We start from the raw sequence: 13467 nt of genomic DNA, 5'->3' as shown, positions 1-13467 counted from the left end.
GTTGTTTTCCTTCCCTCAATTTGTTTTCTTTTCTTTTTTTGTAATTTAATTTCTTTTCAGTATCTACCAAGGTGTCATGTTTTGAATAAGCAATTTGTTGAACTAATCTGAGAAGAGAATTAGGAAGACAAGGGAGGAAATATAGGAATGAGGTGGAAATGGGAAAATTTCACAAGAAAATTACTTGCCTTCACCCCTAAAATGGTGACCATAATCAGATATCGCGACCTCTAAAAAGATAATTTTGCACTTACTCTCCTGAGAGCACCTTTAACATCCTTGTTCCGCAGACTATAAATGATGGGGTTCAACATTGGTGTTATTGCTGAGTAGAACACAGAGATCATTTTATCCCTTTCACTCATTTTCTTGGAGTTTGGCCTCATGTAAGCAAATATTGCTGAGCCATAGAAGAGAACAACGACAGTAAGGTGGGAACCACAGGTCGAGAAGACCTTGAGCCTCCCCTCCCCAGACTGCATCCGGATCACAGTGGAGATGATATTCCAGTAGGAGACAAGGACAAGGGAGACAGGAGCCAGGAGGATGACTATGCCCATTGCAAAGATGGCCATTTCTGTGTTGTAAGGGTCTGTTGAAGCCAGCTTCAGGAGGGTAGGAGGTTCACAAAAAAAATGATTGATGATGTTCTTTCCACGATAAGGCAGACACAATGTGAATGTAGTGTCCACCAGTGACACAAATGCTCCACTGGTCCAAGACCCTATAGCCAGCTGGACACATACCCAGTGTGTCATGATGCTGGAGTAGTGCAGGGGCTTGCACACAGCCACGTAGCGGTCATAGGACATCACTGCCAACAGAGCACACTCTGTACCCCCTAGCAAAAGAAAAACAAATATCTGTGTTGAACAACCAGCAAAGGAAATGGTTTTCTTCTTCACTAAGAAGTGGGCTAGAACCTGAGGGACTGTAGTAGTGGAAAAACAGAGATCAGCAAAGGACAAATTTCTAAGAAAAAAGTACATGGGTGTGTGCAGTCTGGAGTCAATGTGAATGAGCACAACAATCAGCAGGTTTCCCAGCACCGTCAGCAGGTAGATGATCAGAAAGAGGAAGAAGAGCAAGACTTGAGTCTGTGGATCCTGTGAAAGACCCAGGAAGACAAATTCAGTCACGTAGGTTTGGTTCTCCTCTCCCATGAATGTCTATTCCTGTGCATAGATTAGCATCAAGAAGGAAACAAATCAATCAGTTATTTATATAAAAAAAATCTGAGTAGCTTAGATATTTTCTTTTTAAAAAAGAGTTTTATTATTATTATTATTATTGTTCAATTTGACTAGAGAGAGACAGAGGGAAAGTGGAAGAAAAATAAAAGTCAACAGTTCCAGGACCAAAACCTCCAACAGGCATGTCAGAGTCCAGTGCCTTAAACACCACACCACCTGTTGACCCCACTTTGATATATTTTAATTAATATCAAAAATCAGACTCTGATTTCCATCTGTTACCACTTTCCATATGTCAAAAGACTTGAGTTTCTTTTTGGTCAGTAGTTCCCACAGTTGAAAGTCATTTCTGATTTTCTTTCCCCTTGAATCCTTTAGTAATACCAGTGAGGGAGAAATCATCCTCAGCAAGCTACTTGGTCTTCAGTAGGATTACCTACTGATTTATAGTCCTCAGAAGGCTATAGAGCTGTTTGTAGTGAAGTCTTCCTTATAGGTATGTTTGGGAAGCCAATAAATTCATGTTGCATTGAACCAGATTTTTATAAGGCACCTAGGCATATTATGAAAGCTGATTTTAAAAATATATAAAAAATATTCTAAAAAAGCACTCTGAGTTTTTTTTGGAGAGTTAAGGTAAAAGAGGATTTAGTAGCCAGGGATCTTGCCCTTTGTCCAAATACTTCTTCCATCATTTTTACCATAAACAGCGAACAGAGGACCCTCAATTTGAAAACTTCCCTATTGGTAGTTGCACTCAGTAGCACCTTTCAAATAGTCTCTAATGTGTTTCCTGTACTCCCCCTTTTTAAAAAACTCTCTTTGCTTAAGATTCTTTGGCAATGACAGTTATTGTCAGACATTGGGCATCTGCCTGGTGACAGTCCTTGTTAATAGTTTCTTTACATTCCCTTTGGGAAAAATCATCCTTCAGTCCAGATGTTGTTATTATCTCCATTATACAGTTAATAAAACAAAAACTCAGAGAAATTCTTGGACTGGTTTCTGTGAGCCCTGCTCATTGTTTCTGTCTCCCTTTTATTTTTCCTGCTTTAAAAACTTTCTTTAAAGAAGGTTGAACTTCTGCATAATTTTATCTACTTATCACATCCATTTTTTGAAGATAAACCCACAAACCTTCCCTAATTCCAGGGTTTTAAAACTAATTTGTTATGACAGATTTATTCATAGGCATAAAAATAGCAGTCAAGCATATTTTAATAGTTATTTTCCACATTTCAGGGGGACTTGCCAAAAGGGCAATAGGAAATATTACAAGAACAAAAATTTAAAAATGTAAACAGTTTTGCAGAAAATTTTTACATCTTTAAAAACTCAAAAAGCCAGTACCAGTCTATGATAACTGGTCAGAACCGTAGTCTGATACAAGATGAGTGATTGAACTTTCTTATGCTATTATAAACCAAAAATAACCAAATAGAAATGACAGTAAAAAAACCAAATGACTTCTTCACAATAGGCACTTTGGTTAAATTTAAAACAGTAGTTAAGACACATTCATGACTTATTTGAAGGAAACTATGAAAAATGATATCTGCATATAAGTGGATATGTGATTTCTGTATATAAATCAATTTTTTAATTTCAATGTATCTTTATACATTCAATCACTATACATCACTTAGCTTGTAAAGTGAATTTATCCAAGATGAACACACTATACCATTCCAGTTGAAGATACTATACACATTTTCATCAACAGATAATCCATTTCTGTGTCACATAAATGTCTTGCATCTCTATTTTTCTAATTAATTTCTTTCCTCACACTTTCTCCCTTCTCTCACTCTCTTCCCCTATGGTCTCCACTCTCTTATAACAGTTTTCATGCTTCTATATCTTCTAAGCTTTCTATTTTCTCCATAGAGTGCAGTCAGTATGTATTAAGTGGAGACATTGATATAAATCAATTTTGTAGATAGAGCAATAAAATCTTACCATAGGGCAGGCACCACCATGCCCAAGCAATAAAATCTTATAAACTAATTCACTGAAGTTCCAACCAAGTTTACAGAGATTTTCTGTAGTGGAATTTAGCACCATTATTCTAAATTTCATCTAGGTGAGTAATTAACAATATAAATTATGATGTAGAAAAGTAAGAGGTTAGAGGAAAACATATCATACCTGATACAGGATATATTATCATTTATCCCTCATTCATATAGTGTATACTGAGTGGAACAGAAAATATGACCAATATAGCCCAGCCTGTGTGGCACAGATGGTAGCTTACCAGACTGTAGAACTGGAAGCCACATACTGACCATAGTTTGAATCCACAGGATAGTCAGTCTGAAAACATACCAGACACAGGTGTTTGTGCCCAGAAACCCTTGAAAGCCAGGAGACTGGAGGAAGAGAATCATGGCATAACTGAGCAAACCAATATGCACATTAAAACAATAAATAAGATATCGTGTTTTTTTTCTTTTAGATAAAATGTAAAAGTTTGTTAACTTCCATGTTTGAAGATACAGCAAGCTCGTTAAGTGAAAAGCAAGTCATCATATTTCCTATGTGATGTATTATTTTAATCTTTCAAATGCATTGTGAATGGATTTGTGTATTTATTTATTTGTGGTATGTTTACATTTCTATGAACTATCCTCTGAATTGAGAGTCTGCTGTTTAAGGGGCACTATCAGCTCTAAGGGGGCAGTATAGCTCATTGATTACCACTGAGGCCTCTGAAGTGACACTGGTGGGTCTGAGGCCTAGCTTCTCTAGATGATGTGTGACTCACAGAAAATTACTTAGATTTTTTGTGCTTGGCATTCCTCATTTGTAAAATAGTGATATAAATAACACATTTCTAATAGTGTTTATGTAAAGATTAAATAACACAAATCGTTTAAAGAATTTAGGATAATAAACAAGTCCAGCTCATACTATTATTTAATATACACTATAATGATCAAATTGCAATTTAGAGTAACTCTAAGATTAGGAAAATAGTTAAGGTTACACATAGTAACACATAACTGTTGTGTGTATTCTATACAATAAATGCTATAAGAGAAAGAATAAAAACATGAATTGACCATTCACAATAAATTTTAATCTCAGTAAAATTTAGCAAAAGTAAATTAAAACTAGATCTCTCTTTTTCTCAACAGATCACATAAACTTATATATTTTTAAATTATTTATACAACTTTACTTATTATTATTGCTATATTTTAATTTTGTTATAGGGCACATATGCTCACTAAAGAGAGGCACTGAAGCTAGGGAGAGAAAGCAAATCTCTAGGTCCAGAACTCGAACTGCTGTTAGCCATGTGGTAGTCCAGTGCCTTAACCATCATGCCACCTGCTGGCCCCCATAATATTTTAGATTTATGATATTCATTGGTGATATGGTTTTGTCTTACTGGAAATACAAAAGATTAAAACTATGTGAGCGTTAAGCTGTCAATATATAGATAATACATTAAAAATTAATAATACATTTTGATAATGTAAATTGTCTCAATATTTTGTAATAAAATATTTTGTTAAAAGCAATATGGGTTGGGACCAGCAGTTAGCATAATGGCTATGTCGCTGGACTCCCATGTAGTCCACCACGGTTCGAGTCCTGGACCCGGTGGCTTAAACTCACGCCGGGCGCGTGTGTGTGAGTGCCCAAGAAACCAGGAGGAGAATGGAGGAGAAGGGATTGCGGCATGGCCATCCCCCCGGGGGATGATTTCTTGCTTTCTGTCTCTCTGTTTCTCTCTCTCTGTCTGGCGAGTGCACGCACCCTATAGCAAAAAACCTCTCCCCAAAAAAAAGCAATATGGGTAAATCTATAAGAATATCTATTACAGTGCTACTATAATTATAAAACTTTTAAAAAGTCAAATAGCCTTAAATAAATATAAAACATCCAAATGAAGGAATACAGTACAGACACTTAAAAAGTCAAATATTTTATGACATCGAAAAACGTTTCTAAAGAGCAATGTATTATCATAATGGATTAGAACAAAGCTGGAGACATCACACTACCTTACATTGAAATGTACACAAAACTAATAGTAACCAAGAAACCATGGTACTGATAGAAAAACAGACACGTAGAGCAATGGAACAGAATAGCAAACCCACAAATAAACCCATATATACACAGCACTGATTTCCATAACGGTGCCAAGAACATTCAGTGGAAAGTGAAGAGTCTCTTTAACAAATGGTGCTGGTAAAATTGAATATTCATAGGTAGAAGAAGAATAAAATTAGCCCTCTCTCTCATCAATTACGAAAATAAAATGGATCAAAGATTTCAAAATTAGACCCAAACTATGAAATTACTAGACAAAAACATAGGGGAAACAATTCAGGACATTGGTCTGGTCAAACAGTTTTTTAATAAAATCTAAAGTGCACAGGCAACAAAACCAAAATAGAAAAATGATACTATTTCAAACTAAAAATTTCATCCACGGCAAAGGAAACAATCTATAGAGTGAAGAGACAGACCACGAAATGGGAGAAAATATTTACAAATTACACATCTAACAAGGAATTAATAACCAAGGTATATGAGGAGCTCAAAAAGCTCAAGCAGCCAGAAGAAAAAATGATTTAAAAATTAGCATCTGTAATGAATAGATAATTCTCAAAAAAGTACAAAATGTTCAAAAGAATAAGAAAAAATGTTCAATAGCACTAATCATCAGGAAAATGCAAATCAAAACATCAGGTTCCATTGGCCATTATAAAAAAGACAAAATATGTAACAAATGCTAGAAAAGAAGCAGAGAAAGAGGAACTCTTACATTGTTGGTGGGAATTGAAATTAATATGTCTATTATGGAAAACAGTATTGAGTTTCACAAAAAACTAAAAATTTGATTGCCATGTGATTCACCCATTCTACTACTAGGCATACATCCAAAGGAAGGGAAGTCAGCATGTTAAAGTATATCAGCATGACTGTATTAGCAAGTTTATTGCAGCATTATTCAAAACAGCCAAGATATGCAATCAACATTAGTGTCCAACAGATGAATGAACAAATGAGTGTGATACACACACATACACAGGAATACTACTTATTATTAGAAGAATAAAATCTGATCATTTGAGTCAACATGGATGGGAGGTCATTATGTTAAATGAAATAACAGGCACAGAAAGAAAAATAATCACATATTCTCATTCACATGCAGAAACCAAAAATACTGACTTCATAAAAATCGGGAATAGAGGATCAGACCCATATCACAGCAGTTAGACTCTGTGCATAGGGAGCCAGATCTCCCAAGATGACCACTGTTTGGATCCCAGCCAATCAGCTTGGAAAACATGCTGGACTAGCGTGCCCCAATCCTGAAGTAAACTTTACAGAGATCAATATAGGTCCCTGTATCCAAGTTCCATACACATCTAACCACAACATACACTGCCTCTTTTTGAAATTATAATATCGAAAAAAAAAATTAGCACTATAGAACAGACCTAAATCAAGCAGACTTTCGTTTTGCTATACACTAACATAGGCACCAGTAGCCTCTCCTAAATTTATTTTTCTATCATTTTTCTTACCTTATTTTAATTCTTTAGTACTGCTATCAAACAATCTCAGTATTTTTTAATTTAGCAAGAAATAAAATAGCCCAAGTTACAACTTCAAAGAGATGGCAACTTTCCAAAAGTCCATCAGTGGATGTTTGGGTAAACCAAATTTGGTATTTATAGACAATGAATATTACTCAGCTTAAAAAGAAGGAAGTCCTGTCATATGCTCCAACAAGGACAATCTGGAGGACATTATAAGTGAAACAAGCAAGTCACAAAAAGGAAAACATTGTATGCTTCCACTTATGTGAGGTATCTGGTCAAACTCAAAGAAATAAAGTAAAATGGTTTCCAGTGGTTAATGGGGAAGAGGGAAGGGGATATACTCAGTTTTGCAAGATAAAAAGTTCTAGAGATCTGTTACTCTACAACTTGAATATCATTATCACTACTGAACTGTGCATCCAAAAATGACAGTCTTATATTTTACCATAATTTTTAAAAATGTTTCTTAAAATATATAAAAGAGAAAAGCAGAACAAACTTCTTTGATCCTATGACTTTTTGATCTATTGTCTAATATTTGGTTTTGCCTTTAGTATTAAATTTATTCAAGATATGTTCAGGATTTACTGCTTCTACTTTGCATCATTCCATGGACTTCTCAAATCTTTCCAGTCTCATTTTTATTTTCATGATTGTATTGTAGCCATGATTTTACCAAAGCAATGATCTTTTCTAATTCTATATCCTCTTTAGTCTCTAACATTTAGTATAATTTATAACTATTTCTTAAAGCCTCTTCTTTCTATAATAGTAGGACACTGTATCTCACTCTTTTCTCCTTGCAGTCTTCTACATCTTAGTCATGTTCTCTAAATCTAATCCCCAAATTGATAGTTTTGTAATTGATTATGTCCCATGTGGAAAAATAAGTCACACACACAAAATGAAAGTGATATTACTATGAAATAGTAAGTCCTCATCTCAGTTGATTTTGAGCTGCTTTGAGATATAATTGACATATAAACATCATAAATGTTTCAGATGTATGACTCGATGTTTTGATAAGCATACATTGTGGAATCAGCCCTGACATCAAGCTAATTAATGTATTCATTACCTTCACATTGTAGCCATTTCCTTTTTCATCCTGTGATGAGAAAACAAGATCTACTCTCTTAGCAGATTTCAAGTTTTCGATACATTATGAATATCTATAGTCACCAAAATGTACATTAGATCTCAAGAATGTACTACTCCTGCATGACCAAACCTTTTTACCCTTTGAGGAACATCATCCTACTCCCCTCCACCTCTCCCCAGATTCATATCATTCTTTTCAATTGTTTTGAGTGGTCTTTCTTCCACTACACAGCATATATTTTTAACCTCTTTCCTCATTGTTTTTATCATGAGATTCAGCCAAACACACTCTGTGGTTTTCCTAAACTTCACATTCTTTCATAAGGAACATCGTAGTTTCTTTGACTTTAACCTTTAGTGAATTGCCTAAAATCAGCTTCAATGTAGTCAGTTCTGAAGTTCCTTACTCAATCTACCAGGCAGAGTTGACTTTTCTCCTCCCAATGTCCAAGAAAAGGTCTGTGCACACGTCCCTTTGCACAGTTTCGACATTGTCTTGTACTTATTTGTCTACATGTTTATCTCCCAGAACTGGACTGCTGCTTCAAGGAAGTGTACCAGGTATGATTTATTTATATCATCTGTATTTCAATATCACCTGACACATGGTAAGTGTTTAACAAAAGTTAGTCTAATAAATGAGTAAATAGACTCACACCAGTTTTCACTCCAGTGCATTCACTCTCTGAGGAGAAGTATGAGAAAAGGGAACTATGTTAGTTGTTGAGACATTGAGCTCCGTACTGGGGCTGTAATCATCTGGATTTAACAATTTCTAGGCTTGCTCATCAGGTTAACAAGGGATTATAAATCTAGTATCAACCACATGTCAGCTAAGGGTGAGCTCAGTATGAGGGGATGAGAGATGAGGAAGAGGGTTCCATACCGGCTCATGCAAAATAACACACTAACACAGCCTTGTGGAGCAGCCAGGGATGTTTGACCACAAAAAAGTTCCTGCCTGTGTGTCCAGGGCAGGAGGTCTAGGTTTAATCCAGGACCTGCCTGCTCCTAGTGCCCAAACTCAAATGGGGGAAAAAATGAAGGAAGTCCTGAGGGAGTACACTGAAACAGCAGAGGAGAATCTGATAAATTAACTTTAGCACAAAAGGAGAGATGGTAGATGCCCATGGCCCCTGAAGTTGACCTGATATTCTTGGTCAAGAGCTTGACTCTCACCAGAAATATTTGAGAACAGCATTCTTGAGGTCATTACTGAGGAGAAACAATATAAAATAAGAGCACATATTCTCTCTAGAAGCCAGATAGAAAAGAAAAGGGAAATAGAATGAACAGCAAAGCTTGGCCCCCATCCCTTCATGAGCAAAATCAAGATGCTGCACTCCTCAAACTGACTAATTTCCCCTGAGAACCTTACTCCCGCTCACCTGGAGCACTGGCATGAGGAAAGCACAGGACAGTGATGGAGATAAGTAACAGATGAATAAAGGTGTGGTTTGTGTAGCCTGCTAATCCAAATCCTAGAAGATAGCCTCCACTCCAGTTCACCAAATATTCTGAGATTGGGACATCATCTGAGCCATGAATCTTATTCATTCCAACCCAAGGACCACCATTTTATCAAGGGACACAATCCCAACTTCACCTAAGAACAAGTATGGAGAATTTTACTGAAACAAGTCTTCAAACCTGAGTTCCAAAGAGCTGATATAATCAGAGAATTCCCTAGAGCAATCAGCCCTATTAACTTTTTAACCTTTGTACAATAAGAGATACCCTGGGGGGCATTTTGTAAAACTTGCAATCTCATACTGAAATACCTAATTTTAATGTTGTCTTGTACTATACTCCTGCATCTCAAACCACACTAGGGATGTTCAGTGCCTCAAATTCATTGTCAGGTTTTTTGAAATAGAGGCTTCAATAATAATGATAAAGTAACAGGCAGATAGAGTAAGTATATTCTGCATCATCTTGATGATGCCTCCCAAACTAAGACTGACCAGAAGATTTCAAAACCCATGTCTGCTTTGTATTCAAAGCACTCTGTGTTCTGACATTGGGGAAAATGGCCTAGACAGTGTGGTGCAGTCCAAGATGTCCTGACTGTTTAAACTCAGACCTTATTGTAGCTATTTAAAGACAGGAATGCTGTTAAGTCTAAGTCAGCACACAACATGGGGCCATGTATAAAAGTCTGGTGAAGAATTCTTGGTTTCCCCACTAAACCCCCTTTTTGAGTCTTCCCTATCCTCCTCAGTATTGCTCAGGCTAAAGTCTTAGGAAGGATGTGTCTTCTCTTCTTACCTTGCAATCTTATCTACCCACCTGTCCACCATCCTCTCTACCCCTCCATTGCTATAATCCTAGTTGAGACTTTAACCTCCTAATCTCAGTCTCCCTGATTTTTCGTCCGTTCCCTACAATTCATTACAACACTCAAAGATACCTTCAAAATATGTCAGGATGGGGTTTCTATTGGACATGAAATAAAAACCACTTTTTCAAGGAATCAGCAGGTGGCCTGGTGATTAAGGAGCTAGCCAAACATGGTTTGAATCTCAGCAGTTGTTATTATGACATCCTTAAGATCCATAGTGCAGAGCCTATTTCTATCCAAAAATTTTCCCAGACATAGTAGATTGGTAATAATACATAAATGTCAACTCCAAGTATAGTAAATTAAAAATACAAACTGAGCTATACAAAGAAAAATCCTGATATTTAAATGATTGTGTTTGACCTGATAAAATTATTTTCTAAATGATTCTCAAGGCATTTCTAAATGTTCTAATCACAGACAAGCAGAAAGCAGTTCATGGAAAAATACCAGCCCATGAATCACACTTGGCATAGCACTGATTTGTATTTTGTTTGCTCATTTAATTTGCTTGTTTTTTTTCGTAGCACTGATTTGTATTTTGTTTGTTCATTTAATTTGCTTGTTTTTTTTTTTGTTGTTGTTTTTGTTTGTTTGTTGGTTTGTTTGTTTTTGCTACAGAGCATGCTGTAAAATCTCAGTGAGATTTTGGTTGACCTGAAACCGAGAAGAAGAGGAAAAATCGCCCCTTGTGAAGAATTGTCACATTGTTATCCCTTCTTTTCCATCTATCCCTACTTTTGGGATTTCTGGCATGGAGTCAGACACTCCAGTGTTACTTTAGCTGCCATGTCTGAGACTTCTACCTTACAGCTGCCAGATGTTGGATCTGACTTCTTTAATCACTAACCATGGAGTCAACCTACAACACTTATTTTTATAACACAGGAAGATACATGAGATATAGATTTGAAGGCAATACTATACCTCTATTAATTATAGGGTTTTTTTAAAGAGATTTTTGCTATAGGGCATGTGTGCTCACGGTAGCATGTGATGACACTGCTGTTGGCAGGATGGGGCAACCATCCCAGGTTCAAATTGGAGACCTTCCTATGTGGGCATGTGCTTTTCCATGATCTTGGACTGGCTGAAGGCTAGGGATGGATTACAGTCAAGATCCCTAGAGCTTCTGTCTTTCTCTCTCTCTTTCATAAAACAAACAAACAAATAAATAAAATACAGGTCCCTGGTTGTGCAGAAGACTGCATGAGAATGAAAAATAAAGGAGGCCTGGTTCAATTTCCAGCCTACCCTTCTTCCTTGAATTCCCCAAAGTGTCAAAATTAGAATTGAAGGACTTGTTATAAATGTAACACCATGAAGACTTTCTTTATGTCTCTGCCTCCAGTTCCATAAATGTACCAGGGATATATGTGTTCAAAAGTAGCCTGATAAATACATGAAATAAGCAAAGAAATGACTTCATGTGCCAGAAACATCATGCACATATTTATGATAAGGTTTTGTTTATTGGTTTTCTGTTTTTGCTTTCCAACTGTATGAATGATTTCTTCAATAAGACAGAAAGACAGGGACAAGTACCCCAACAGGATCTTCATGTTCTAATTACAATATCAGCCAGCCTGGATCGTGGGCATATTCATGTGTGACCAGTATGCCCAGAGAGGTCTTAGGACCTTCTTTTGTGGGTCAAATTGTGTTACCACTTCACCAGTGACCCTCTCCTTGTTTCTTGCCATATAATTTTATGCCTCCTTGTTTTCATTGTCTTATCAGTTTATATGGGCTAGAAGATAAATGCTTGTTTTGTCTTCAATCTCCCTACCTTCCTCTCCCTCGCTGCCCTCCACTTTTATTTTCCCTTCCTTCAATTTGCTTTCTTTTCCTTTCTTCTAATTTAATTTTTTCTTAATATCTACCAAGGCGTCTTGTTTTAAATTAGCAATTTGTTGAACTAATCTGAGAAGAGATACAGAAAGATGGAGTGGGAAAGAATAAAGGGATGAGTTGGAAATGGGAAAAAATCACAAGAAAATAACTTGTCTTCAGATCCCTAAAAGAGTCATCACAGTCAGAGATTACCACCTCTAAAAGACTACCTTGCAGTTACTCTCTTGAGAGCCCCTTTAACATCCTTATTCCTCAGACTATAAATGATGGGATTCAACATAGGTGTTACTGCCGAGTAGAACACAGAGATCATTTTATCCCTTTCACTCATTTTCTTGGAGTTTGGCCTCATGTATGCAAATATTGCTGAGCCATAGAAGAGAACAACAACAGTAAGGTGGGAACCACAGGTCGAGAAGACCTTGAGCCTCCCCTCCCCAGACTGCATCCGGATCACAGTGGAGATGATATTCCAGTAGGAGACAAGGATGAGGGAGACAGGAGCCAGGAGGATGACCACGCCCATTGCAAAGATGGCCATTTCTGTACTGTAAGGGTCTGTTGAAGCCAGCTTCAGTAGGGCAGGAGGTTCACAAAAAAAATGGTTAATGATATTGTTTCCATGGTAAGGCAGACGCAGTGTGAATGTGGTGTCCACCAGTGACACAAACGCTCCACTGGCCCAGGATCCTATGGCTAGCTGGACACATACCTGGTGTGTCATGATGCTAGAGTAGTGCAGGGGTTTGCAGACTGCCACGTAGCGGTCATAAGACATCACCGCCAGCAGAGCACACTCTGTACATCCAACCAGAAGTAAAACAACTATCTGTGTTGAACATCCAGCAAAGGAAATGGTTTTCTTTCTCACTAAGAAGTGGACTAGAACCTGGGGGACTGTGGTAGTAGAAAAGCAGAGATCAGCAAAGGACAAGTTTCTAAGAAAAAAGTACATGGGTGTGTGCAGTCTGGAGTCAACATGAATGAGCACGACAATCAGCAGGTTTCCCAGCACCGTCAGCAGGTAGATGATCAGAAAGAGGAAGAAGAGCAAGACTTGAGTCTGTGGATCCTGTGAAAGACCCAGGAAGACAAATTCAGTCACGTAGGTTTGGTTCTCCTCTCCCATGAATGTCTATTCCTGTGCATAGATTAGCATCAAGAAGGAAACACATCAGTCAGATTTTTTTTAAAAAATATTGAGTAAATTAGATATATTCTGTTTTAAAAAAGAATTGTTTATTTTATATTATCATTATTATTATTATTTCATTTGACCAGAGAGAGAGAGAGACAGAGAGAGAAATGGGGAAAGTGAAAAAGCAAACCACCAAGTCCAGGACTCAAAACTCCATAGGCCATTTCAGAGCCCAATGCCTTAACCACCACACCATCTGATGACCCC

The 13467-nt window shown here is 37.0% G+C and overlaps 2 protein-coding genes across 2 annotated transcripts; both read right to left on the bottom strand.

Annotated features, from left to right (window-relative positions):
* Positions 1–230: 230 nt before the first annotated feature.
* LOC102469407 (olfactory receptor 2D3) lies at positions 231–1163 on the bottom strand. The gene has a single exon (XM_006148077.1). The coding sequence runs from the start codon at positions 1161–1163 to the stop codon at positions 231–233; it is 933 nt and encodes a 310-aa protein (XP_006148139.1).
* Positions 1164–12267: 11104 nt separating this feature from the next.
* LOC102503069 (olfactory receptor 2D3) lies at positions 12268–13191 on the bottom strand. The gene has a single exon (XM_006148074.1). The coding sequence runs from the start codon at positions 13189–13191 to the stop codon at positions 12268–12270; it is 924 nt and encodes a 307-aa protein (XP_006148136.1).
* Positions 13192–13467: the final 276 nt, after the last annotated feature.

Source organism: Tupaia chinensis, unplaced genomic scaffold (genome assembly GCF_000334495.1).
Source record: "Tupaia chinensis unplaced genomic scaffold, TupChi_1.0 Scaffold000230_1, whole genome shotgun sequence".
NCBI lineage: Eukaryota > Metazoa > Chordata > Mammalia > Scandentia > Tupaiidae > Tupaia > Tupaia belangeri.
Note: the sequence above shows the minus strand (reverse complement) of the source record. Positions and strands in the feature narration are given on the sequence as shown.

Coding starts and splice junctions, on each gene's coding strand:
- LOC102469407 (XM_006148077.1), bottom strand. CDS start 1,163: ATGGGAGAGGAGAACCAAACCTACGTGACTGAATTTGTCTTCCTGGGT.
- LOC102503069 (XM_006148074.1), bottom strand. CDS start 13,191: ATGGGAGAGGAGAACCAAACCTACGTGACTGAATTTGTCTTCCTGGGT.